Source organism: Pongo abelii, chromosome 15 (assembly GCF_028885655.2).
Source record: "Pongo abelii isolate AG06213 chromosome 15, NHGRI_mPonAbe1-v2.0_pri, whole genome shotgun sequence".
Taxonomy (NCBI): domain Eukaryota; kingdom Metazoa; phylum Chordata; class Mammalia; order Primates; family Hominidae; genus Pongo; species Pongo abelii.
In genome coordinates this window covers 77,610,420-77,638,304 of record NC_072000.2, presented here as the reverse complement: position 1 = coordinate 77,638,304, position 27,885 = coordinate 77,610,420, and the positions used below count along the sequence as shown (strand labels likewise).

Below are 27,885 nucleotides of genomic sequence, written 5' to 3'. Positions count from 1 at the left end.
TCAGATGTGGTTTCTCCTGGAGCTGGGGACACAAACAGGAAGTGGACCATCTCCCTGACATACTGCTACTGTTGTCACTCTGGTCCAAGCCATTGTCACCTCTCATCTGGATTAATTTAATAGTTTCCTAACTGGTTCTCTGTTTTATGATCTGTTTATAATACAATAGCCAAGGTGATTCTTAAAAAACTTAAATCTCATTATTCCTCCTCTCAGAACCCTTTAGTAGCTTTTACCTTATTAGGAACAGAAGCCCAAGTACTTGCAATGGCCTCTGAAACTTTCTGAAACATTCGGCTCTCTTTCCAACCTCATTTCCTCGCCTCCCTTCACTTAGTAAATTGTACCCACCTCATCTCCTTGTTATTCCTCTAACACTGCAACTTCCATCTAAAGGACTTTTACACTTGCCTCAGGACCTGTACACTTGTTCCTTCCACCTGGAGTGCTCTCTTCCACCTATGTACTTGGGCTTGCCCTCTTACTACTCAACTGCCTTTAGATCTGTTTGCTCAAATATAACCTAACAGATGAAGCCGTCTCTTAACTATTTATTTAGAAGAGCCGCCTCCTTTCTACCCTGTTCCCCAATCCCAACACTTTCTTTTCTCCAATCCTACTTGATTTTTCTTTATATGTCTCAACATATCATGTATTTGTTTCTTCATTATTTTGACAATCTCTCCAAATAAAATGCAGCTACCGTGAGGGTAGAGGGTTTGTTTCATTCTCTGCTATATCTCTATGGAAGAATACCTATCTTGTAATTAGTTGTCAGTACATAATTTGTTGAGTGAATGAACATGTTTTCTGGTTCAAGTAATAATTTTTTTTACACAGTTCATTAAAAATCATTTTAAAATTAAATTAAAAAGCAACACTTAGATGCTTTCCCCTAATGAAGGAGGAGGAAATACTAGTTTTTTGAGAAATGATTTTTGATAAGATTTAGAAATGTGAGTTGCTTGATAGTTCAGGTAGTTGAGTTAATTGGGTAAAATGCCATATATAAAGGGCAAATGTATATGGTTCCATTGCTCCTTGATCATGGAGAGGTCTTTTTAGCCACCTCTTTGAATCTGGTGGCAATTTTTAAGAAAATAGACTTTATTTTTAAGAGGAGTTTTAGGTTCACAGCAAAATTGAGCAGAAAGTACAGAGAGTTCCCATATTTCTTCTGCCCCAATATAGGCACAACCTCCCCACTATCAACTTCCAGCACACATCTTTATTACCCAAAGTCCATAGTTTACTTTAGGGATAACTCTTGGTGGTTTACATTCTCTGGATTTGGACAAATACATAATGACATGGTCTGCCATTATAGTATAGTACAGAATAATTTCACTGCCCTAAAAATCTGTGCTCTGCCTGTTTATCTTTCCCAAACCCCTTACCCCTGGCAATTACAGGTCCTTTTACTGTCTCCATAGTGTTACATTTTCCAAAATGTCATGTAGTTGGGGTCATACAGTATGTAGCCTTTTCAGATTGGCTTTTTTCACTTAGTAATATGCATTTAAGGTTCCTCCATGTCTTTTCATGGCTTGAAGCCTTATTTGTCTTTTAGCACTGAATAATATTCCATTTTTTGAATATACCACAGTTTATCTATTCACCTACTGAAGGACATCTTGGTTGCTTCTAAGTTTCAGCAATTATGAATAAAGCTGTTGTAAACAACTGTGTGCAGGCTTTTGTGTGGACATAAGTTTTCCACTCATTTGGATAAATACCAAGTAATGTAATTGCTGGATTGTATGTGAAGAGTATGTGTAGTTTTGTAAGCAACTGCCGAACTTTTCTAAAGTGGCTGTGCCATTTTGCATTCCCATCAGCAATGAATGAGGGGTTCCTGTTGCTGGAACTGCTTCTCAGAATTTGGTGTTGTCAGTGTTTTGGATTTTGACCATTCTAGTTAGGTGTGTAATGGTATCTGATTGTTTTAATTGCAGTTGCCTCATGACATATGATAATTTCTTTTCATATGCTTATTTACCATCTGTATTTCTTCTGTGGTGAAATATGTTCAAGTCTTTGCCGATTTTTAAATCAGGTTGTTAGTTTTCTTACTGTTAAGTTTTAAGAATTTTTTGGTATATGTATGTGTGTGTGTGTATATATATCTATCTCCAGGCTGGTAGCAGTGGCGCAATCTGAGCTCACTGTAGCCTCCACCTCCTGAGTTCAAGCAAATCTCCTGCCACAGCTTCCCAAGTAGATGGGATTTTACAGGTACCCGCCGACACACCTGGCTAATTTTTGTATTTTTAGTAGAGACGGGGTTTTGCCATGTGGGCTAGGCTGGTCTCGAACTCCTGACCTCAGGTGATCTGCCCGCCTTGGCCTCCCAAAGTGCTGGGATTACAGGCGTGAGCCACCATGCCCGGCCCTATATTTTGGATAATAGTTTTTGTTGTTGTTGTTGTTTGTTTGTTTGTTTTTTTGAGATGGAGTCTCTCTCTGTCACCCAGGCTGGAGTGCAATGGCATGATCTCGGCTCACTGCAACCTCCACCTCCAGGGTTCAAGTGATTCTTCCGCCTCAGCCTCCCAAGTAGTTGGGATTACAAGCATGCACTACCACGCCCAGCTAATTTTTGTATTTTTAGTAGAGATGGGTTTCATCATGTTGGCCAGGCTGGTCTCGAACTCCTGACCTCAAGTGATCTGCCTGCCCCCCTTGGCCTCCGAAATTGCTGGATTACAGGCATGACCCACTATACCCAGCCTGGATAACAGTCCTTTATCAGATATGTTTTCTGCAAATACTTTCTCGCAGTCTGTTGCCTGTCTTCTCATTCTCTTGACAGTGTCTTTAGTAGAGAAGAAATTTTAAATTTTAATGAAGTCCAGCTTATTAATTATTTCTTTAATGGGTTGTGCCTTTGGTGTATATTTTAAAAGTCATTGCCTTACCCAAAGTCATCTAGATGTTCTCCTATATTATCTTCCAGGAGCTTTATAGTTTTACATTTTACATTTAGGTCTGTGATCCATTTTGAGTTAATTTTAGTGAAGGATGTTAAGGTCTATATCTAAGTTCTTTTTCTTACCTTTTCTTTTTTCTTTTTCATTTGGGTGTCCAGTTACTGCAGCACCATTTGTTGAAGAAGACTATCTTTTCACCATTGTGTTGGCTTTGCTCTTTTGGCAAAGATCAGTTGACAATAACTAACTAAATAAATATTTTTATTTATGGAGATGGGAGTCTCACCGTGTTGCCCAGGCTGGAGTGCTATGGATTCACAGGCACAGTTACAGCACACTGTAACCTCAAACTCCTGGACTCAAGCAGTCCTCCCACTTCAGCCTCCTGAGTATCTGGCATTCCAGGCACACTCACCATACTCAGCCCCAGTTGACTGTGTTTATGTGGGTCTGTTTCTGAGTTCCATTGATCTATTTGTCTGTATTTTTGAAATACCATACTGTCTTGATTACTGTGGCTTTATAGTAAGTCAGTCTTGAAATTGAGTAGCGTGTTGAGTTGGCTATTCTGGGTCTTTTGCCTCTCTTTATAAACTTTATTTTTATTTTTACTTGTTTTTTTTTCCATACAAACTTTAGAATGAGTTTGTCAGTATCCACAAAATAACTTGTTGGGATTTTGATCAAGTTAGGAAGAACTGACATTTTGACAGTATTGAGTCTGCCTATTCATGAACATGGAATATCTCTCCATTTATTTAGTTTGATTTCTTTTATCAGTTTTTTCATTTTTCTTGTGTAGATTTTGAAAATATTTGATTAGACTTATACTTAAGTATTTCATTTTTGGAGGGTGCTAATGAAAATGGTATTATGTTTTAATTTCAAATTCAGATTGTTTATTACTGGTATATAGGAAAGTGATTGGCTTTTATATATTAACCTTGTGTCCTGTAACCTTGCTATAATTGCTTATTAATTCTGGAAGTTTTTTCATTGATTCTTTCAGGTTTTCTACATGGGAAGTCTTGTCATTTGTGAACAAAAACAATTTTCTTTCTAACTTTCCAATCTGTGTTAAGTTTTATTTCCTTTTTTTTTGTCATATTGCATTAGGACTTCCAGTATGATGTCGAAAAGGAATGATGGGAGGAGACATCCTTTTCTTGTTCTTGATCTTAATGGGAAGGCTTCTAGTTTCTCACCATTAAGTGTGATGTTAGCTGTAGGGTTTTAAAAATGGATGTGCTTTGTCTTGTTGAGGAAGAATCTTTATGTTCCTAGTTTGTAGAAAATTTTTATCATGAATGGATGCTGGATTTTGTTAAATGCTTTTTCTGCATTTATGGAGATGATCATGTGATTTTTCTTTTTTAGCCTGTTAATATGATGGATTATATTAATTGACTTCCACATGTGAAACCAGCCTTGCATACATGAGATAAACTGGACTTGGTCATGGTGTACAATTCTTTTTATATGTTCTGTTTTCAATTTGCTAATATTTCTGGTCACATTTTTTATTAATAGCTTGGTTACATCCCTTCATGGCATGCTGACCAAATACTCAGTTAAAACTTTGAAAAATGGCATATATGTTGTATGATAGAATTGAAGTCTGATTTTTTTTCTACAGGCTGGATTTGGCCAAATCTAGCAATATGGAATTTAATATGCATTATATAAAGATTTTTTGAGAATCAGTTTTAATATGCATAGTTAATGACACACATTACCTGGGATTTTGATTCCAGCTCTGCTACTTAGAAGCTATGCTATGTTACCTTGAACAAGTTACTTAATCTCTTTATGTCTCAGTTTCTTCATCCATAAAATGGGGATTGTTGTAAAATATAAAAGAAGTAATAAACATAAGGCTCTTAAAATAATAGCTGGCACATAGTAAGGGATGATGAAATGTTATCTGTGATTATTATAAAATTCTGTACTTGGGTACAAACAAACTCAGTTTTTTAGGACTTGAATGATATGATTTAGGACAACTAAGAAAGACTAGATATCTGAGTCTTTTGTTGATTGTAAAGTCAAGGAAATGATAGTGTGACTTGAATAGGATAAAAGTTAATGTAGGCCAGGCTGACAAGTCATTTATAATCTCCTGAAGCCAGAGGCAGCACCTTAGCAAATAACTTAAAGGTTAGAAGAACAAGGTTTCTAGGCCAGGCGCAGTGGTGCACGCACTTTGGGTGTCCGAAGCGGGCGGATCAGCTGAGGTCAGGAGTTCGAGACCAGCCTGGCCAACATGGTGAAACATCGTCTCTACTAAAAGTACAAAAATTAGCTGGGCATGGTAGTGGGCGCCTGTAATCCCAGCTATTCAGGAGGCTGAGGCAGGAGAATCGCTTGAATCCGGGAGGTGGAGGTTGCAGTGAGCTGAGATCACGCCATTGGACTCCAGCCTGGGCGACAAGAGTGAGACTCTGTCTCAAAAAAAAAAAAAAAAAAAAGTTAATGTAACTTAAAGGGCTAAAAAAAAGTTTCCTAAAAAAGTATTTGGTTAGCAGTTCTGATGTTGCCTATGCCAATCTCCCACTATAATAATTAGAAGGAAAATAAACATTTAATATTTCTGAAATTGAGATGGTTGGAAAAACCCTTTGCCAGAATCTAGGAGAAATATTCAATTACTTATGAAATAGAAGGATCTGGACAGAGAAAGACCCACCATTCCCAGATTTTGGCATAAGGTTCTCTGAAAGAAGGAAGGAAAATATTTTATGTCTTTCTTTCCTGTGGGCTATCCTTGGACCTGTAGACACAGGGTTGGCACCAACTGGAAAATTGGGCAGCTATTCTTCTTTGCCAGTGACTTTCAAGCCTAAATAAAATATACAAAAGGAAGCTTTTGGCCAGGCGCAGTAGCTCACACCTGTAATCCCAGTGCTTTAAAAAGGCCAAGGTGGGAGGACTGCTTGAGGCCAGGAGTTTGAGACCAACCTGGACAACGTTGTAGAGAAAAAATTCTCTACGAACATTTTTTAAAAAAATTAGCTGAGTGGCTGGGCGTGGTGGCTCATGCCTGTAATCCCAGCATTTTGGGAGGCCAAGGTGGGCGGATCACCTGAGGTCAGGGGTTTGAGACCAGCCTGACCAACAATGGTGAAACCCCATATCTACTAAAAATACAAAAATTAGCCGGGCGTGGTGGCGCATTCCTGTAATCCCAGCTACTAGGGAAGCTGAGGCTGGACAATCGCTTGAACCTGGGAGGTGGAAGTTGCAGTGAGCCGAGATCACACCATTGCACTCTAGCCTGGACAACAAGAGCAAAATTCCATCTCAAAAAAAAAAATATATTAGCTAAGCATGGTGGTGTGCATCTGTAGTTCTAGCTGCTTGGGAGGCTGAGGTGGGAAGATCTGTTGAGCCCAAGGAGTTCGAGGTTACAGTGAGCTGTGATCCTGCCACTGCACTGCATCCTAGGTGACAGAGTAAGACCCTGTCTTTAAAAAAAAAAAAAAAAGAAGAAGCTTTCCTTTCTCAGTGAGACCTAACTCAAACATTCTGATATTGCAAATTATGTTTCTTCTCCCTGACCCTGATATTTCTAAACTCCTTTACCTTGTTCAAAATTTTTCTACAGCTTTAAGCTTTTATAACTAGCTATATAATTTACCTACATTTATTGTTTGTCTCCCACACAACTAGAATGTAAGTCCCATGACGGATTTGTTCACAGAAGTATCCTAAGCACCAAGAACAGTGCCTGACAAGCATAGACACTCAGTAAATATTTGTGAGTTGAATGAACAAAATCTGAGGCTAAAGCCCAATATATTATACTAGTAAAAGCATAGCAGCTTTAATTGAAGACAGGGCAGGGACTTATAGTTCTACCTACTGGGTCCTGCCCTTGCACCTTGTGGCATCACTACAAGGAGCACAGTTTGAAGCTACCTTACAAGTAATGATCTATGAGGTTGCTGGAATAGGGTTCACCCATTTCATTTTATCCCTTCTTTCTGTATTACCCAAAGACAGTAATTCCTAGGAAACAGGTGGGGTGTTGGTAGATGGTTGCAGTGGCTATGGAAAGGTTCATTTTTTATGGGAAATATACTTCTTAAATTATAAAGCTCTATTCCAACGTCAGTGAGAGAGAGAATCCTGGTTACAATTTTTATGACATCAGTTGAGAATGTCATGCTAATGTTTTATAAAAAACAAAATAAGAAAAAATCAATAAGAATAGGGATAAAACACTAAAAGTATAAACAGAATCAGATGAACCTAACTGTATTTCAGCTCCACTTAAAGATAAGTGAAATGGTATACTCTTAAACTCAAGATGAACAGAAATATAAACAGTAATGAATATATAAACAGTGATGAATAATGAAATATAATGAAATGAATATAACATATATTGAAGATATATAACACAATGAATATAATGAAATGAATATTGAAATATGAACAATAGCGAATCCTAGTTTCTAGGCTTTTCTTTTGTAGTGGTATGAATTAGCAATTTTGAAACTGTTTTTTGTCAGTTCTAGGACTGAACAAATGAGTAAGTGTATTGAAAATAATGGGAGTCAAGTTTTTTCATTGTTGGAGAAAGGAGTTTTATATATGGAAAAGAGAAAAGGCTGAAATAAACCCTGTGATGTTGGATTTGAATTGGAAGTTGTGGTTTTTAATATCTATTCATATATATGTGATAATATTAATCTATGTTTAAATATTAAATATCTATATAAATATAGATAAATACAATACATGTATATTTTCATATAGATATACATATACAGGCACATATATGTGTGTATGCATATACACTGACATACACTTTTTTATATATATGTATATTCCAGCTTTGTTTGCTAAGAGGACCTAGAAGCAATTACTTCGCCTCTTTTTTTTTTTTTTTTTTTTTTGAGATGGAGTATTGCTCTGTCGCCCAGGCTGGAGTGCAGTGGCATGATCTTGGCTCACTGCACCCTCCACTTCCCAGGTTCAAGTGATTCTCCTGCCTCAGCTTCCCAAGTAGTTGAGATTACAGGCTCCTGCCACCATGCCTGACTAAATTTTGTATTTTTAGTGGAAACATGGTTTTCACCATGTTGGCCAGGCTGGTGTTCAACTCCTGACCTCAAGTGATCCTCCCACCCCTCCCTCCCAAAGTACTGGGATTACAGACGTGAGCCACTGAGTCTGTCCACTTCTCCTCTTTCTTAACCCATTTGTGCTGCTGTAACAGAATACCTGAGACTGGGTAATTTATAAAAAACAGAATTTTATTTTCTCACAGTTCTGGTGGCTGGAAAGTCCAAGATCAAGGTACTGGCAGGTCCAGTTGTCTGTTCCGGAGAAGAGGAACACAGTGTCTTCACATGGCCAAAAAGTGGAAAAGCAAGCTAGCTGAAGCTGCACGAAGCCTTAATCCCATTCAGGAGGGAGTAGCCCTCCTGGCCTAATCACTCCTTAAGGGCCCCACCTCTTAATACTGTCACATTGGTAACACTTGAATTTTGGGGGGGACCTATTCAAGTCATGACACCCTGTAACAATTAACACACATAACTAAGAACATATTTCAGTATGGACTGTAGACATAGTAAGGTTTTTTTTTTGAGATGGAGTCTCTCTCTTTCTCCAGGCTGGCGTGCAGTGGCGCAATCTTGGCTCACTGCAAGCTCCACCTCCCGGGTTTAAGCAATTCCTCTGCCTCAGCCTCCTGAGTAACTGGGATTGCAGGTACGCACCACCATGCCTGGCTAATTTTTTGTATTTTAGTAGGGAAGGGGTTTCACCATGTTGGCCAGGATGATCTCGATCTCCTGACCTCGTGATCCGCCCCCCCTTGGTCTCTCAAAGTGCCGAGATTACAGGTGTGAGCCACCGAGCCTGGCTGTTATATAGTAACTTTAACATTGGTACTGATTTGCTTAGCTATATTATGGTTATCTAAGCAAATATTCTTGTTCCTAGGAGAACATACAAAAATATTTAAGACTAAAATGGTATATAGTGTGTTTGCAGCTTATTCTCATATGGTTCAGAAAAAAATGTATGAGATGGACCTGATGCGGGCTCACGCCTGTAATCCCAGCACTTTGGGAGGCCGAGATGGGAGTCCAGGAGTTCAAGATCAGCCTGGGCAACATAGTGAGACCCCATCTCAAGAAAAAATGAACGAGAAAGAGAATGATAAAGCAAATCAGATGAAATGTAAATAATTGATGATCTTTGCAAATTTTCTTTAAATTTGAAATTATATAAAGTTAAAAATTTACCTAAAGTTTTTTCATATATCTTAGTTGTAATCCAACTTGACTTCATTTATAGAATTCACAGAAATGACAAAAAATTATTTAAAGAAGGTAAAGTAGCAAAGGAAATGCTGATCATGCAGAAAAAATTCAAATTGTTGGCATACAGAGAAGAACCTGATTTTTTTTTTTTTTTTTTTGAGGCGGAGTTTCACTCTTGTTAACCAGGCTGGAGTGCAGTGGCACGATCTCGGCTCACCGCAACCTCTGCCTCCTGGGTTTAAGCAATTCTCCTGCCTCAGCCTCATGAGTAGCTGGGATTACAGGCATGTGCCATCACACCCGGCTAATTTTTGTATTTTTAGTAGAGACGGGGTTTGTCCATGTTGGTCAGACTGGTCTCGAACTCCTGACCTCAGGTGATCCGCCCACCTCGGCCTCCCAAAGTGCTGGGATTACAGGCGTGAGCCCCCACACCCGGTGAGAAGAACCTGATTTTTTTGTTTGTTGTTCTGTCATTGCATAGTAACCTCGAGCACCTCATGTTCTGTATTTATTTGCTTAAAATAGGTAGTTCAAAGATTTCCTAAACATTTCTTATTTAGTAAGCTTTCTTAGGAAGGGGCACTTTGTAAAAATTAGATGGCCTTTGTTCTAGACAGTTGTACCCTTTTATATTGGTGTTAATCCATTAATCCTACTTATGTGGGCAGAGCCCTCATGGTCTAATTCTCTCTTAATGGTCCCGCCCCCCCCCACTACCATTACAATAACAATTAGATTTCAACATGAGTTTTTGGAAGAGACAAACATTCAAATCATAGCAAACTGCAAGCACAAGAGTATGGATGAATTTCATAGACAATATTGAGTGAAAGAAACCAAACAACAAAAGGATGATATTGTATGATTCTTTTTAATAAAATCCAATATAGGCAAAACACATCATGATATTAGAAGTTAATTAAGATAGTGGTATCTTTAGTAGGGGAACAGGAAGTGACTGGAAGCAGGAACATAGAGGAGCTTCTAGGGTGCTACTAATGTTCTGTTTTTGATCTGGATTCTAATTATGTGTGTTTCTTTGTGAAAAGTAATTGAGCTCTACACTTTGTATGCTTCTTTCTACATATGTCATACCTTAATAAACTATTTCTAAAAGGATTTTTGTATCATATGTAAATCTGTTACTAAGGACACTTTTAAGTGTATTTTTCATAAAATGCATTTGTTAAGTTCCTCTTTTGGAGGTGGGAAGAGATGTGGACAAAAAATTAGGCTTCCTTTTATTAGTCAGCTGTATGTAACTCATTTCACATCCCTTTGTGTCTTACTGCCTTAATTCTTAGAGTTAATTGTTGTGTCCAGTTATACTTTTTCACTTTATAAAGTATTAATAAGTGAATGAGTGAATAGTCTTATTTTAAGTCTGTTTTTTAATTTGTCAAATTTCTTAGTGAAAAATTCTAAGTACAGTATTTGAAGGTAAATGGCAATTGAAGATGTGGCTGTTATTGTCAAATTCCTTTTTGAAAGTGTTCTAGGGCCAGGCGCAGTGGCTCACGCCTGTAATCCCAACACTTTGGGAGGCTGAGGCGGGTGAATCACGAGGTCAGGAGTTCAAGACCAGCCTGGCCAACATGGTGAAACCCTGTCTCTACTAAAAATACAAACAATTAGCTGGGTGTGGTGGCGAGCACCTGTAATCCCAGCTACTCAGGAGGCTGAGGCAGGAGAATCACTTGAACCCAGGAGGAGCAGGTTGCAGTGAGCTGAGATCATGCCACTGCACTCCAGCCTGGGCGACAGTGCGAGACACCATCTCAAAAAAAAAAAAAAAAAAAAAGAAAATGTTCTATTAGATTTATTTAGTACATTTTTATTAGCCACCTTCCATTTTAGTGACACCTGAGAGGCAATATATACCTCCATACTAAAAGAAGGAAAACTTTTTAGTTTAAATTGTTTTTATATTCAGAAGTTAGAGTTGTTGGGATTCCACTTTTCAAATGCTGCAGTTTCCATGAAGTCTTTTCTTGTTTCTTTTCTCAAGTCAGTGATCTCATCCCCCTCTTAAGGCATGTTGCAGTTTGTGCCTCTCTTAAAGCATTTGCAGTATTTTGTCATACAGGCTTTTAATATTCCTTTTCTTGATTATGAGAAGCTAGAGCTTAGAGATTATGTCAGTAATTTTCTGTACTCCTCTTAATACTGAGTATTGTGACTGTATTACACACAGTAGGTTCTCTATCAATAGTTTATCCCAATTGCTGTGTTTCTTTGCGATTTTTTTTTTTTTTTTGGAGACGGAGTCTTGCTCTTGTTGCCCAGGCTGGAGTGCAATGGCGCGATCTTGGCTCACTGTAACCTCCGTCTCCCGGGTTCAAGTGATTCTCCTGCCTCAGCCTCCCGAGTAGCTGGGATTGATTACAGTCACCCGTCACCATGCCCGGTTAATTTTTTGTATTTTTAGTAGAGACAAGGTTTCGCTGTGTTGGCCAGGCTGGTCTCGAACTCCTGACCTCAGGCGATCCACCTGCCTCAGCCTCCCAAAGTGCTGGGATTAACAGGCGTGAGCCATTGTGCCCGGCCCGAATTGCTGTGTTTCTAACCTTGAATACCATTTAATAGTTTAATTTTGCTTGTGTAATTTTCTTTGTAAATCAAATATTTAATATATAGCTGAATAGATACTCTGTGACCATTTTCCATTTTTGAAAGCCAAATCCCAGTTCTATAACTGTCATTCTACAATATTTACCCTCTTGCCAGCCACATATTTTCTTTGGGGACAGAAATAAATATGCAAAACAAATTCCAAGCCAAGTTTGTTTTTTTTTTTTTTTTAAAAAACACTTTGCAGAAACTGCTGTTTGCTACAAGAAAATAAATGGAACTTTTTGTTTAAGTTCATGTGAAAATGGAAATAAATATAGGACTGTGGGATTAAACGTGGAGATTCTCTAGAGTGTTTTGAAGAAGTTTCCCTTGTATTCCAGTGATCTCTGGGGTTCATTTTCCCTACAACTTTGACAATGTGTCTGTCTCTTTCTGTTTATTTCTTGTAAATATTCTTTCCTATCAGTACCACACGAATCCATCCTTTTTTTTTTTTTTTTTTTTTGAAACAGGGTCTCACTCTGTTGTCCAGGCTGGAGTGCAGTGGCGTGATCACAGCTCGCTGCAGCCTTGACCTCCCAGGTTCAAACTATCCTTCTGTCTCAGCCTCCGGAGTAGTTGGGACCACAGGTGCATGTCACCATACCTGGCTAATTTTTAAAGTTTTTTGTAGAGGCGAGGTTTCCCTATGTTGCTCAGCTTGGTCTTGAACTCCTGGGCTCAAGTGATTCTCCTGCTGAGGCCTCCCGAAGTGCTGGGATTACAGGCATGGCCCAAATTGATCCTTGTTGACACAGCGCTTCCTGTTTTGGGCCCCTTGAATACTAATTACTGGTCTTACTAGGGATATGTGTAGAATGGGATTTGTGGGAGTTGCTCTCAATAAATAACAATATCCTATTTGTCTCATTTTATATATATATATATATATATATATATATGTATATACACACAGTATTTTATTTCAAAGATCGAATAATTTACCTGTAGATATTTGAGTCTTATATAGGGGAATTATTTGTCATGTATTAGAGAAAATTGTGGTTCTACATTAGTGTGTGGATCTTACAGTTGCTGGAGTAACTTGGAGTGATCATCTTCAGTATATAAAGTCTTGTTTTATGGGGAAAATTGGGACCTCCTCTTTATTTTGTGTGTATGTGTTTTGTTTGGAGTTACTATGTCAGCGCAATGCAGCAATAATTATGTTACTAACAACAATTTTGTGAGATGTTTATTATTCTCATTTTACAGATGAGGAAACTGAGGCTTGGTGAAGTTACGAAACTTGTCCAAAATCACACAACTTGTAAAGGGCACAGCCAAGATTCAGAGCCAGGTCTGTCCAACTTCAAAACTCTTAATCATAACCATGAATCTGAAATAGCTGTGAAGTATCAACCTGTGATAAGTTGTGTTAGTATTAATATTGCTTAACTGTTGTTTAACAATTACTGATAATATTTTTAATGCTGAGTGTTTTTGTCCTTTATAATAATTTCACATATCTTTTCAATATTGTGAAAAGCAGTATAAATGGTATTTAAGGGTCTAGTCTCTGGAGACAGACTACTTGGGTATGAATCCTTTAGCCGCTTCATTTACTTGTTGTGTGACATTGGGAAAGTTACTTAACTTTTCCATACATCAGTTTTCCTATCTGTAAAATTGTGATGGTAATATTATCCACCTGATAGGGTTATTGTAAAGATTGAATGATTTAATACATACAAAGCATTTACAACAATACCTGGCACACAGTAAGCATTCAGTGAATGGCAGTGATTAGTATTATCATCTCCTAGCAACCAGTAAAGAAAATTATCATAATATCTAATTCTGTATTAGGAAATTTGGATAAAGCAATGTTTAGGCAGCAATGTAGGATATGACAAAACTTACATAAACCAAAATTAAACTTGAATAAGTTAGATCTAAAGAATATCATTCATTCTTTCAAATTCAGGTCTATTGTAAAGCAAATTGGGCAACTGCTTATAGATCTCACATGTACAAGAGCCTTACATATATAAGGGCCATACATAGGTCCACTAGAAGTACCCATTGAGCCTAACATGGTCATTGCATTATGAATGTGTTTTGTCTGCCTTCCCCTTCAGAATGCAATTTGTATTTAGAATAAATGTCCATATTTTCAGATAGCTTTTAAGGAGATGGTGTTTTGGCAGCCTTGACAGAAAATTACCAAGAACCAAAACCTCATGTATTGCATAAAATGTTGGCAACGTTTTATCACTTGCAGGAGTGCTTATTAGAACTTTCACTATGGTGAATGTGCACACTGAATGACCTTTGAACCAGTGGGACCACAGCACATTCAACTAGAACTCAGCCATGAACTGATCATGTATTCTTTTCTCATACTTGTTTATTGTAGCTGTCAGAATCCTAAAGTGCTGTATTAACTATTACTACAATTTCATTAAAGTAAGATATCTATGATTATTTACTAAGTTTATATCTTGCATAAATATCCATGAATAGGAGATAATTTGAGCAAAATTATACAAAAATTCAAAAGCTATTTAAAGAATGGGACCTGCCTTGTATGAACCCCAGAGCTCTGTAGCTTTATTTTTTTTAATTTTTAATTTTTTTCTTACAGAGACAGAGTCTTGCTATGTTGCCCAGGCTGGTCTGAAACTCTTAGGCTCGAGCAATCCTTCCACCTTAGCCTCCCAAAGTGCTGGTATTACTACCGTGCCCAGCCTATAGCTTTTATTCTGCACATACATTTAATTTATTTCCTTCTTTTATGGTATTGAGACTTACTATCCTTGATCATAGAATATCTTTTTGGTTATTTAGATATTTAAAATATTTTTCAGTAAATTCTCTTTCTCTTTTTTCCATAAAGAAAAATAAGATGGCCAGGCATGATGGCTTATGCCTGTAATCCTAGCACTTTGGGAGGCTGAGATGGGCAGGATCACTTGAGGCCAGGAGTTCAAGACCAGCCTAGCCAACATGGCGAAACCCCATCTCTACTAAAAAATAAAAAAATTAGCCGGGTAAAGTGGCACACGCCTGTAATCCCAACTACTTAGCAGGCTGAGGCACGAGAATTGCTTGAACCTGGGAGGTGGAGGTTGCAGTGAACTGAGATCACGCCACTGCACTCCAGCCTGGGTGACACAGCGAGACTGTCTTAAAGAAAAAAGAAGAGACCTTATTTCTTGTTACTATTGTGAATGGTGTATTTTTCTTGTTTTCTTTGCATCTTCTGTTTTGTTTCTTTCCCATGCTTTATTTCTTTCTCTTGCCTTAGCTATGCTATTTAGGACTTTCAGTACAGTATTCAATGCAAGTGTTAATAGTAGGCATTCCTTCACTTGAGCCCAGGAGTTTGAGATCAGCCTGGGCAACATAGCAAGACCCCATCTCTAAAATAAATAAATAAATAAAAACTAGGCAGGTGTGGAGGTACAACATACCTGTAGTCCCAGCTATTCAGAAGGCTGAAATGGAAGGATTGCTTAAGCCCAGGAGGTTGAGATCATGAGCCATGATCGTGCCACTGCACTGTAGCCTGGACAACAGAGCAAGACCCTGTCTAAAAAAAAAATAGTGGGCATTCTTATGTCGCACTTAATTTTTTAAAGGAAGTACTTATTTTGTTTCACTATTATGACTAAGGTTTGCTATATATATGTATGTGTATTTATTTATTTTTATTTTTATTTTTAATTTTTATTTATTTGAGACAGGGTCTCGCTCTGTCACCCAGGCTGGAGTGCAGTGGTGCAATCTCAGCCCACTGCAACCTCAGCTTCCCAGGTTCAAGTGATCTTCCCACCTCAACCTCCTGAGTAGCTGGGACTATAGGCGGGCATCACCATGCCTGGCTAATTTTTGTACTTTTAGTAGAGATGGGGTTTCACCATGTCGGCCAGGCTGGTCTCGAACTCCCGACCTCAGGTTATCCGCCTCAGGTTATCCGCCCACCTCAGCATGGTGACACAGGCTTGAGCCACCATGCCTGGCCTGCTATATATTTTTGATAGAAACTTTCTCTAGGTTAAAGGCATTTCTCTTCCTAGTAGGCCAAGATATTTTTTGTGTGAAGAACGAGTATTGAATTTTATCAAATATGTTTTCTGCATTTACAAGATGATCGCATCATTTTCCTCCTTTATTCTGTTAATGTGGTGAATGACATTTATAATGTTGAATTGCTGAAATCCAACTCTGTCATGATGGACTTTTTAGAAAAAAATATACAGTTGGATTTAGTTTATTAATTTGTTTTGTTTTGTTTTTAAGAGATGGGATCTTGTTCTGTCACCCAGTCCGGTGCAGTGGTATGATCTTAGCTCACTGGAACCTTGAACTCCTGGGCTCAAGTGTTCATCACACGTCAGCCTTCTGAGTAGCTGGTACTACAGGGGTGCACCATCATGGCTGTCTACTTTTAAAATTTTTTGTAGAGATGAGGCCTTGCTATGTTGCCCAAGCTGGACTTGAACTCCTGGGCCTAAGCAGTCCTCCCACCTCAGCCCCCCAAAGTGTTGGGATTACAAGCATGAGCCACTGCACCTGAACTGTTAAGATTTTTGCATCTATGTTCATTCACAGGTGAAATTGGCCCATAATTTTAATTTCTTGTCCTTATTTGGTTTTGGTATCCAGATTATGCCAGCCTCAAATAATGAGTTAGAAACTATTTTTTCCCCCTAAAAAGATTTATTTAAGACTGGAATGATCTTTTTATGAAAGTTTTGTTGAACTTCTGTTCAACTGTCTGGGCATGGTATTTTTGGGGGTGATGGGTTTAATATTTTGCCGGGCAGGTATGCAGTATCCTAAATGGTTTCATTTAGGATTGTGTTTCTAGTTAGGTTAGTTTTTAGAGAGTGTCTTTTTGTAGGAATGGAAGCATTTCGTCTGAGCTTTTTTTTTTTTTCTTTTTCTTTTTGAGACAAGGTCTCTGTTGTCCAGGCTGGAGTGCAGTGGTATGATCTGGCTCACTGCAACCTCCACCTCCCAGGCTCAAGTGATTCTCCTGTATCGGCCTCCTGAGTAGCTGGGACTACAGGCACACACCAATGTGCCCGACTTATTTTTTGTATTTTTCATAGAGATGGGGTTTTGCCATGTAGGCCAGGCTGGTCTCAAACTCCTGACCTCAGGTGATCCACCGGCCTCAGCCTCCCAAAGTGTTGGGATTACAGGCATGAGCCACTGCACCTGACTTTATTTATTTTAAATTTTTCTTTTTTTAATAGAGACAGGGTCTCACTATGTTGCCCAGGCTGGTATCAAGCTCCTAGACTCAAACGATCCTTCTGCCTCGGCCTCCCAAAGTACTGGGATTACAGGCATGAGCCACTGCACCCAGCCCATGATCACTCTTTCCAGTGGCCTTTTCTCCACTTTTTGATAACAAATTTTAATGAGTAACCAATATTCTGTGTCATTGAGACTTGCTGAGGTTCTTGGAAGGCTGATTTTCTATTAATAATAGAGTGATAGGCCAGGTGCAATGGCTCACACCTGTAATCCCAGCACTTTGGGAGGCCGAGGCATGTGGGTCACTTGACCCCAGGAGTTCAAAACCAGCCTGGGTAACGTGTGGCAAAACCCCGTCTCTACAAAAAATAGCTGGGCATGGTGGTGTGCACCTGTAGTCCTAGCTACTCGGGAGGCTGAAGTGGGAGGATCACCTAGTCTGGGAGCTCACAACTGAAGTGAACCATGATTACCACCGTACTCCAGCCTGGGTGACAAGAGTGAGATGCTGTCTCAAAGAAGCAAAATTAGATGATAATTTTCTTTTTCTTTTACCTTCTGTTTCTCCTCCTCCCCCTTTTCCTCCTTCTCTTTTCCCTCTTTCTCTCACACTTTAACATCTCTGGAACTGGGAATCGTCTCCCATTGGGATACATCTTACTATTGTGATATTTCACAATAAATGAACAATTCTTAACAAACAATTTTGGCAGCATTTTTTTTTAAGACAAGGTCTCACTCTGTCACCTAGGCTGGAGTGCACTGGTAAGATAATGGCTCACTGTAGCCTCTTCCTCGCTGGCTAAAGTGATCCTCCCACCCCAGCCCCCCAAGTAGCTGGGACCACAGGCACACAGCACCACGCCTAGCTAGTTTTTGTATTTTTTGTAAAGATGGGATTTTGCCATGTTGTCCAGGCTGGTCTCGAATTCGTGGGCTCAAGCAATCCATCCACCTCGGCTTCCCAAAGTGTGGGGATTATAGGTGTGAGCCAGCGCACCTGGCCTCCATTTTTTCTTTTTCAGTGGAACATAAAGTAGTGGTGCATCTTATAATCAGTAGTATATTCGTTTTGAGGAAATACATATTTTTAAATACATAGCATGACTTTTCATCCTACCCCATTCCCTGTTTGGAATGCCTCTTTTCTGTCTCTTTCATTGTGTTCTTATGTCATTCAAGACCTTGAGGTCTTTATAAAGTTATTTTAAAATAAAAAATTTTCCATCCTGGCTCTTCTAGTACCTAGCACAATACTTTGTTGGATACAGAATATTATTTAATTAACAATTGATGGGAGCTAAATGATAAGAACTTATGAACACAAAGAAGGAAACAACAGACACAGACGTCTACTTGAGTGGGGAGGGTGGGAGGAGGGAGAGGAGCAGAAAAGATAACTATTGGGTACTGGGCTTAATACCTGGATGTTGAAATAATATGTGCAACAAACCCCCATGACACGTGTTTACCTATGTAACAAACCTTCACATGTATCCCCAAACTGAAAATGAAAGTTAAAAAAAAAAAGAAATTCTGAAACATCAAAAAAATCAAAGGAAGAATCTATGTATAATCATAGCACAGGCTTTGACATATTTATGTTAGTGAACAATTGTTTAGCTTCTTGGTCAAAGGAGAATACTTAACATTTACATTAGTTAAGATTATTTTGGATAGAAAGAACAAAAGCCAATGCTTTCTACCTTTAGCAAGTTAGATAACTTATTGAATGGATGCTGAAGCATCTGATGATGAAGGAAGAGCCGAAGCAATGAAACAAAGTAATTAGAAACTATAGGCCATGTGCAGTGGTTCACACCTATAATCCCAGCACTTTTGGAATCTGAGGCAGGCAGGCTGCTTGAGCTCAGGAGTTCAAAACCAGCCTCGGTAACATGGCGAAACCCCATCTCTACAAAAGAACAGAACAATTAGCTGGGTGTGGTGACATGCGCCTATAGTTCCAGCTACTCGGTAGTCTGAGATGGGAGGATCACTTGAGCCCGGGAGGTTGAGGCTGCAGTGAGTGAGATTATGCTGCTGCACTCCAGTCTGGGTGACAGAGTGAGACCCTGTCTCCAAATAAAATAAAAGATAAGATAGACCCTGTCTCCAAATAAAATAAGATAAAATAAATTGTGAAGGAAATGAAAAGAGTAGTATAATAAAGAATTATAGAGAATGGTATTTAGAAAGGAGAAAAAGACGTCAGCTTTTAGGTTGAGAGTTAAGAATGAGTGGGAGGCAAATGTACTGGTGAAGGGTCTGGGAGAAGAGTATTTCAGGGAGAAGGAAACAACAGGCCTAGAGTGAGAATGAGCTTGCAGTTAACTAAAAGGATCATAAAGAGTTAGTTGGGAAGAATGCCACCTCAAGGCAAGAGAGACATGCAGGGACCATACCTTTTGTTTTGTTTTGTTTTGAGATGGAGTCTTGCTTTGTCACCCAGGATGGAGTGCAATGGTGCAATCTCGGCTCACTGCAACCTCTGCCTCCCGGGTTCAAGTGATACTCCTGCCTCAGCCTCCTGAGTAGCTGGGATTACAGGTGCCCACCACCACACTTGGCTAATTTTTTTGTATTTTTAGTAGAGACAAGGTTTCACCCTGTTGGCCAGGCAGGTCTCGAACTCCTGACCCCAGGTGATCCGCCTGCCTTGGCCTCCCAAATTGTTGGGATTACAGGCATGAGCCACCGCGCCCAGCCGGGGCCATACCTTTATATGCTAACATGTACTGTGTATTTGTGATGTTCTGATACTATTGTAAGCACCACTTCTTGAGCAGTGTAAATTATTATGCCATACTGACTCACTGAATAGTGAGAGTTTGGATTTTATTTGAAGATACATTGGAAAGCCATGGAACTATTAAGCAATGCCATGATCCATTTTACATTTTTAAAGATTACGGTGGCTAATGTGTACATAGTTGATGAGAGAGGGACAACAGAGGATATAGAAAAAAATACTAGTGGCTTATACTAGTCCAGGTAAGAGGCAAAGTTATCTTGGACTATGGGTGGTGGAGATTAAGTGCAGTGGACAGTTTTGAGATATATTTTAGAAGTCTTTTGTTGATTGCTTGGATAAGGGGAGAGTTGGGGATGAGGGAAAAAGAGAGGAGCAAGACAAGAGAGGACTAAAGAATTGAAGAGATAATGTGTAAATATTTTGCCAAGTTATTTGTCAGTAAAGAGAAGCAGAGCTGTTTTTAACAGCTTATTTCTTATTTCTGTAATTTTTTCAGTGGCATTTTTTCTCTTTCCTACCCCATTCCCTCCACCACCTCCCCATTCTTGGAATCAAATATATTTTTATTCTAGTCTCTCTCTCCAGATTCCAACACCTTTTTCTCATCCCACACTTGACAGATGCAGGAGGAAAGCTAGTGTAAAAAGTAGGCTAGCATCCTCAGCAATTCTGCCCTTTTCCATCAAGATGTTCCTTGCTAAATCAATCCTTGCTATATCAAAGCAAAATTATTTTGTTTTATAAGTAAAGGTGTAATTCTTAAAGTAATATTATTCTAATGAAGTCAGTCTGTATATGTGTGTATTGTGGAGTTTGGGGTGATGGCTATATGTATTTTTATCTCTAAAGTCTTAATGTGCTTTATTGTTATTATTATTACTATTTTAAGGCAGATTCTCTGCCACCCAGGCTGGAGTGCAGTGGCACAATCTCAGCTCACTGCAGCCTCTGCCTCCTGGGTTCAAGTGATTCTCGTGCCTCAGCTTCCTGAGTAGCTAGAATTACAGGCTAGTGATAATTATTCATTAAGAAATAGTAAGCAAGATATCATAATTATGTGTTTTCATTTTTCCAAATTCGTTTTTTAAAAAAGAAAGTGACAAGATACTTAGACCCTAAACTGGCTGACACTTTCAGTCTTTTCTCTTACTGGGCAACAGAATGGTACAACAATAAATAGCTGCCCAAAGAGCAAGTAAACTTGTACTAGATCTATTTAGACAGAGGTTGGATGTCCTCTTTTAATGGAAGTTGTCAGTGGTTCCTTTGTCAATGGGAGGTTGGACTATTACACCGTCAGTCTCTTCCAACATTGATGATTCTCTGGTCTTGTATGTTGAGACTTTTCCTACCTAGTGACATAGCCTCTACTGTGATGGGCGTCTGTTTTATCTTTCAATTCTTCAAATTTATAGTATGCTATATATGACAGGCAGTGTGTTACGATGCAAGGGTATATTTAAACAAATAAGATACAGTCAACCATTAAGGAAATAGGAAATTACTATAAGGTTGATGCATACAATAATAGAAATAACAAGAAGGTGTTAATCTGAATTATAAGAAGTGGAAGGACCTAACCAAGCCAGGTAGGGGCTTGTCAAAAAAAAAAAAAAAAAAAAAAAAAAAAGTCTAGCTTCCCTGAAGAGGTTAACTCCTGAGCTGACTCTTTAAAGATGAGTAGACTTTAACCAGACATGCACAGGTAATGGTATTTCTTTCTGGGCAGAGGGAGGAACGTATACAGAGGCTGTGAAAGAGGGCATGCTTTGTTTGGAAAACTGTAAGTAGTTTAGGGTAGCTGGAGGTTAGCATGTGAATGGAGGTTAGCATGTGAGAGAAGCCAGATGAAGGACTGTGTTTGCCATGCATTTGGACTTTGTCTTGAAGGTGGTGTGAAGCAATTGAAGGGTTTTAAACAGAGTGGATACATGGTCAGATTTGTGTTTTAGAACATATTGGTATGGAGCTCTGTTAGAGGCAAAGAGACTAAAATACTCGAGTATCACTTATACTTGAGTATTTTGGTCTCTTTGCCTCTGCAGAGCTCCATCCCAATATGTCTCTAAATTGTTTAAAGCAATAATTTAAAGAAAAATGTCTCAGGATAGTAGGACTGGAATAGTTGGGGAGAGGGATGAATTCAAGAGCTACTAAGGAGGTAAAATCAGTCCGGGTAAAATCAGGCCAGAGAAAGGCTGAGTGCAGGGATGATTTTCAGGTGTCTGGCTTGGCCAAGTAGGTAGATGAGTAGTTGTCTTTGCTAAGACGAAGAAATTAAGAAGAAAGGAATCATAACAGCGTTTTTTGTTTGTTTTTTTTGGTGGGTTTTGTTTTTGTTTTTGTTTTTGTTTTGGCCTCGGGATAATTTGGAGAGTGCCAACTTGAGTAAGGATATAGGTTTTTCATTTTATTATACTTGTATTTGTGTATGTTTTTGTTTTTTATGTTTATTTATTTATTTACTTAATTTCTTTTTGAGACATAGTCTCGCTCTGTTGCCCAGGCTAGAGTGCAGTGGCACAATCTCGGCCTACTGCAACCTCTGCCTCCCGGGTTCAAGTGATTCTTCTGTCTCAGCCTCCTGAGTAGCTGGGATTACAGGTGCGTGCCACCATGCCCAACTGATTTTTGTATTTTTTGTAGAGACGGGGTTTTACCGTGTTGGCCAGGCTGGTCTCAAATTCAAATTCCTGACCTCGTGATCCACCTGCCTCGGCCTCCCAAAGTGCTGGGATTACACACGTGAGCCACTGTGCCCAGCCCATGTATGTTTTTAAAATGTGATATAAAAGAGTATAACAGGATGTATTTCCTTTTTTTTTTTTTTGACAGAGTTTCTCTCTTTTGCCTAGGCTGGAGTGAAGTGGCACGATCTTGGCTCACTGCAACCTCTGCCCCCCAGGTTCAAGTGATTCTCCTGCCTCAGCCTCCCGAGTAGCTGAGATTACAGGTGCATGCCACCATGCCTGGCTAATTTTTGTATTTTTGGTAGAGATGGGGTTTCACCATGTTGGCCAGGCTGGTTTCGAACTCTTGACCTCAGGTGATCCACCTGCCTCGGCCTCCCAAAGTGCTAGAATTACAGGCGTGAGCCACTGTGCCTGGCAACAGAATGTATTTTCAAGGAAGGTTATGGAATTCTTTTTGGAAGTCTTGTACATTAAGGTAGACCTTCATTTAGGTAGTTTAGGAATGAGTGATCTGCTTAAATTCATTTTTAGAAAATCCAGAGGTTTTTACGTTGCCAGTCCTCTGTCAGAATTTTTACCTTTTAAGATATATGGTAAGATTGGCTTGTTTGTGCAAACTAGCTAATTTGGTGATAGTTCTGCTGTGGCATTATGGATTTTAAAATACAAAATGACTTTCCTCAGTATGCAAACTTTGATTTCCAAGTCTTTCATTGGTGACATGTGGGAATTGATGTTCAATCCATTGTTATTTAACACTCCTGACAGAAAGGACAGCTCCTTTTTATAGCTTTGTCACATCATTTTCTTGAGTTAAGATCACTTTTAGGCTGGTTGAGGTGCTTACATCCTTCATGGAAAGAATGAGACATGCTTCTTAATAGAAAATGGGAGGTATTAGTTTAAGATTTTGAGATTTTACTCTGCAAGGGGGTACTTATTATGTTTATTTGTTGTTTTTTTGAATGTTCTATTATTTCTTATCAGTTCAGTCTCCTTTCTGTGTAGTTTTGTGATTTCTACTGCACCTTTGACAGCATTCAAGAGGTAACTCTTCCAGTAACACAATAAAGAACTGACCATAACACTTTTTTTTTTTTTTTTTTTTCTTTTTTGAGATGGAGTCTTGCCCTGTCGCCCAGGCTGGAGTGCAGTGGCGCGATCTCGGCTCACTGCAACCTCCACCTTCCAGGTTCAAGCAATTCTCCTGTCTCAGCCTCCCGAGTAGCTGGGATTACAGACATGCACCACCATGCCTGACTGATTTTTGTATTTTTAGTAGAGATGGAGTTTCGCTATGTTAGCCAGGCTGGTCTCCAACTCCTGACCTCAAGTGATCCACCTGCCTTGGCCTCCCAAAGTGCTGGGATTACAGGGGTGAGCCGGCCAACACTTTTTAGTTACAGAGTTGATAATGAAACTTGTACCTTTGTCTTTTTTTTTTTTTTTTTACGTTACTATAATGATTATCGATATGGAAAGGCATTCTGATGTCACACTGCTTGCAAGAAATTCTTCTGGCCGGGTATGGTGGCTCACGCCTGTAATTCCAGCACTTAGAGAGGCCAAGGCGGGAGGATTGCTTTCACTCAGCAGTTTCAGACCAGCCTGAACAACATAGTGAGAACTTATCTCTACTTAAAAGAAAAAAAAAAAAGCCATGTGTGGTAGCACATGTCTCTGTAGTCCCAGCTACTTGGGAGACTGAGGTGGGAGGATTGCTTGAGCCAGGGAGATAAAGGTTGCAATGAGCTGTGATCACGCCACTACACTCCAGCCTTAGTGACAGAGTGACACTATCTGGAAAAAAAATGTTTTTTCTCTATATTTAGTCCTAGTAGCACATTTTTTTTCTTTAAGTGTGCTTATTTATTTATTTACTTATTTTTGAGACACAGTCTCACTCTATCTCCCAGGCTGTGTGATCTCGGCTCACTGCAACCTCCACCTCTTGAGTTCAAGTGATTCTCCTGCCTCAGCCTCCTGAGTAGCTGGGATTACAGGTGTGCACCACCACACCTGGCTAATTTCTGTAGTTTTAGTAGAGGCAGGGTTTTGCCGTGTTGGCCAGGCTGGTCTTGAACTCCTGACCTCAAGTGATCTACCCACCTCAGCCTCCCAAAGTGTTGGGATTACAGGCATGAGCCATTGCACCTGGCTTTAAGTGTGTTTAAAGAAAACTTTATTTTATTCTTCATGACATCTTTTATAAAAACATGATTGTAATCACTGCTTTGTTTAGTGTTTTCTAATAATGAGCCAAAAAGATTCCTAAATTTTAGTGTTTCAGAATGATTTTTTTCTTAATAACTATAAAAGTTTTTAGAAACTGTTAGCAGTCTATATTTTGGTCTACATGTACAAATTTCCATTTTCAGGTGTTGGAATGAATTTGAGAGGTAGATGGATAGGGAGAATTTCTCATTGGTTTGTTATAACTAAAGTTCTTGAAAATTCTTAGGATAGTATGTCTTTAAATCCTACTAGAAGTTATTGTTGTTCTTACAAGGACTGGTATTGTAGTTGTCTTTTCAAAAAGTAAAATGATTTGTTTGTTTGAACTTAGTGTTACTCTAAGAGGAAGTGTTCTAATCATTCATTTTCCCTTTACACTGTGCTTACATAATAATTATATATTGCTTAGATAAAAGCCAAAACCTTTAATTTTGGACATCAGATTTTTGGCTAGTATGGTAATCCAAAGTTTAAATATGTAAGAAGGTAATATTTCTTTTAATTTTTTTTTCCTCTGTCTTCAGGCTGTAAAAATTAAAATGAACAAACTACGGCAAAGTTTTAGGAGAAAGAAGGATGTTTATGTTCCAGAGGCCAGTCGTCCACATCAGTGGCAGACAGATGAAGAAGGTGTTCGCACTGGAAAATGTAGCTTCCCGGTTAAGGTAAGAGCTGATGTTTCTATAAGTCTGTATGTGGAAAAGAACTGATGATCTAGTGTATATGAAGTCTCATTAATAAGGACAATTAAGAGAACCCTCCAAAAAACAAATCCCTTCACACTCTGCTTCAATGATAGAATTAAAAGAGAAAGAATGGAAAATAATGAGAAAGAAAACAAGATAGATTTTAATTGGGGAGTTTTGTTTTTATATTTAAATATGAATTTCTCTATATAATGTGGAGTCAGTACAAATATTCTGATAAGAATACTAATCCTGAAATACCTAAAGACCCTGAATTATCAGGACTCAAATTTTCAGTGGAATATGCTTACTAACTGGTGAAGCTGAGGGAGTGGAAGTCAGCTCTCTTAAATACAAGTCTTGTGTATTTTAGAAATCCTTAAATGAGAAGAGTTAAATCAAAGGGAGTTTTCCTTAATGGTACAGAGGTCATTTAAACTAATGCCTTCATTTGTAAGATCAGAAAGTGGAAACTCACAGAGGTTAAGAACATAGTGAAGATCCTGAGAAGGCAGTGACGTACAGGTGCTTTTCTTTGTATTGCTTGAGACAGGTCATATTTTTGTGAAATGAAAGAAATATGTATGTTATTTACTATTTAGTAAAAAGAAGCAATATATTATGTAATCACAGTGTGAGATGTATTAAATGTGGGGGCAAAAAAATAGAACTAGACCAAATGCCAAATGTTAATATCTTAAAGGAAAAATTGTAGTTTGATATAAAATGTTAATTTTTTTCTCTATTTACTATTTACTATATATTCCTTTTTATTTTTTTTGAGACAGAGTCTGTCTCCATAGCACAGGCTGGAGTGCAGTGGCATGATCTTGACTCACTGCAACCTCCACCTCCTGGGTTCAAGCGATTCTCCTGCCTATGCCTCCTGAGTAGCTGGGATTACAGGCATGCCCCACCACACCCGGCTAATTTTTGTATTTTTAGTAGAGATGGGGTTTTTCACCGTGTTGGCCAAGCTGGCCTTGAACTCCTGACTTCAGGCGATCCTCCCGCCTCAGCTCCCAAAGTGCTGGGATTACAGGCCTGAGCCACTGCACCCAGCCTATTCCCTATATATTCTTTTTTTTTTTGAGATGGAGTCTTGCTGTGTCGCCCAGGCTGGAGTGCAGTGGCGCCATCTCGGCTCACTGCAACGTCCACCTCCTGGGTTCAAGCGATTCTCCTGTCTCAGCTTCCCGAGTATCTGGGACTACAGGCGTGCACCACCACGCCCAGCTAATTTTTTTGTATTTTTATTAGAAACGGGGTTTCACCACATTGACCAGGCTGGTCTTGAACTCCTGACCTCAAGTGATCTGCCTGCTTCAGCTTCCCAAAATGCTGGGATTACGGACATGAGCCACCACACCTGGCCTAGATATTCTTATAAGTGTAAATATTCTTATGATTTTCTTCCTCCTTTTTACTGCCTCAGTACCATTGATTGAAATATGGACTAAAGCTTCTGAAGGGGAAAAAAAATCTTCCATATGACAGGAAAAGTGATTCTTAAATATACAGGTTAGAGAAATACATGGCTTTTTAAATGCACTAATTTTTCCACAGTCTTTTAATAACTAGGAGTTTTCCTAATCACTTAGCTTTGTTTACTTAACTCATTTGCTGAAACTTTTTATAGAAATAATAAATATTTTAATTTTAAATGTTTAATATGACATTAAATTATGAGAAAAAATCCTACTTCTCTTACATAAAAATGAACACTTTTTTTTTCTGTATTATCTCCCCCACCATACAGTTGACTTACTTTGGCTATATAAGTTGAGTATCACGTATGTAGAAGGAGGCACGTTGGTTGCTTGGAGTATAAATTACAACCTCTTAGGGAGGCAGTTTGGAAATATCTATTAAGATTTTATTCATTTATTTTATTTATTTTTTATTTTGAGATGGAGTCTCGCTCTGTTGCAAAGGCTGGAGTGACGAGATCTCGGCTCACTGCAACCTCCGCCTCCTGGGTTCAAACAATTGTCCTACCTCAGCCTCCCGAGTAGCTGGGATTACAGGCATGCACCACTATGTCTGGCTAATTTTTGTATTTTTAGTAGAGACAGGGTTTTGCCATGTTGGTCAGGCTGGTCTCAAACTCCTGACCTCAGGTGATCTACCCACCTTGGCCTCCCAAAGTGCTGGGATTACAGACCTGAGCCACCACGCCTGGCCTGTATGAAGATTTTAAATGCACTTTTCATTTGACCAGCAATTTTACATTTAAGAATTGCATTTAAGTACGTTTATAGATATATTGGCATAAGTGGTCATCCTAAGATTTGTAATATCAAAAATTTGGAAACAACTTAAATTCCAATCATTCTGGAATTGGTTAAAGAAACTGTGACAGGCCAGGCACAGTGGCTCACGCCTGTAATCCCAGCACTTTGGGATGCCGAGGCGGGCGGATCACCTGAGGTCAGGAGTTCGAGACCACCCTGACCAACATGGAGAAATCCCTTCTTTACT

General features: G+C 39.0%; 1 protein-coding gene across 50 annotated transcripts in view; it reads left to right on the top strand.

The window, feature by feature from the left end:
* Window positions 1-27,885, top strand: part of NUMB (NUMB endocytic adaptor protein) — a 193,311-nt gene that overhangs the window by 85,377 nt on the left and 80,049 nt on the right. For 25 of the 50 annotated variants that reach the window (XM_063715213.1, XM_063715205.1, XM_054529719.2 and 22 more), the window contains 2 exons: window positions 13,040-13,124; window positions 25,243-25,383. In XM_063715213.1, the coding sequence (XP_063571283.1) occupies window positions 25,258-25,383 (126 nt within the window). In that variant the 5' untranslated portion in view covers window positions 13,040-13,124; window positions 25,243-25,257. 50 annotated transcript variants of the gene reach the window in all.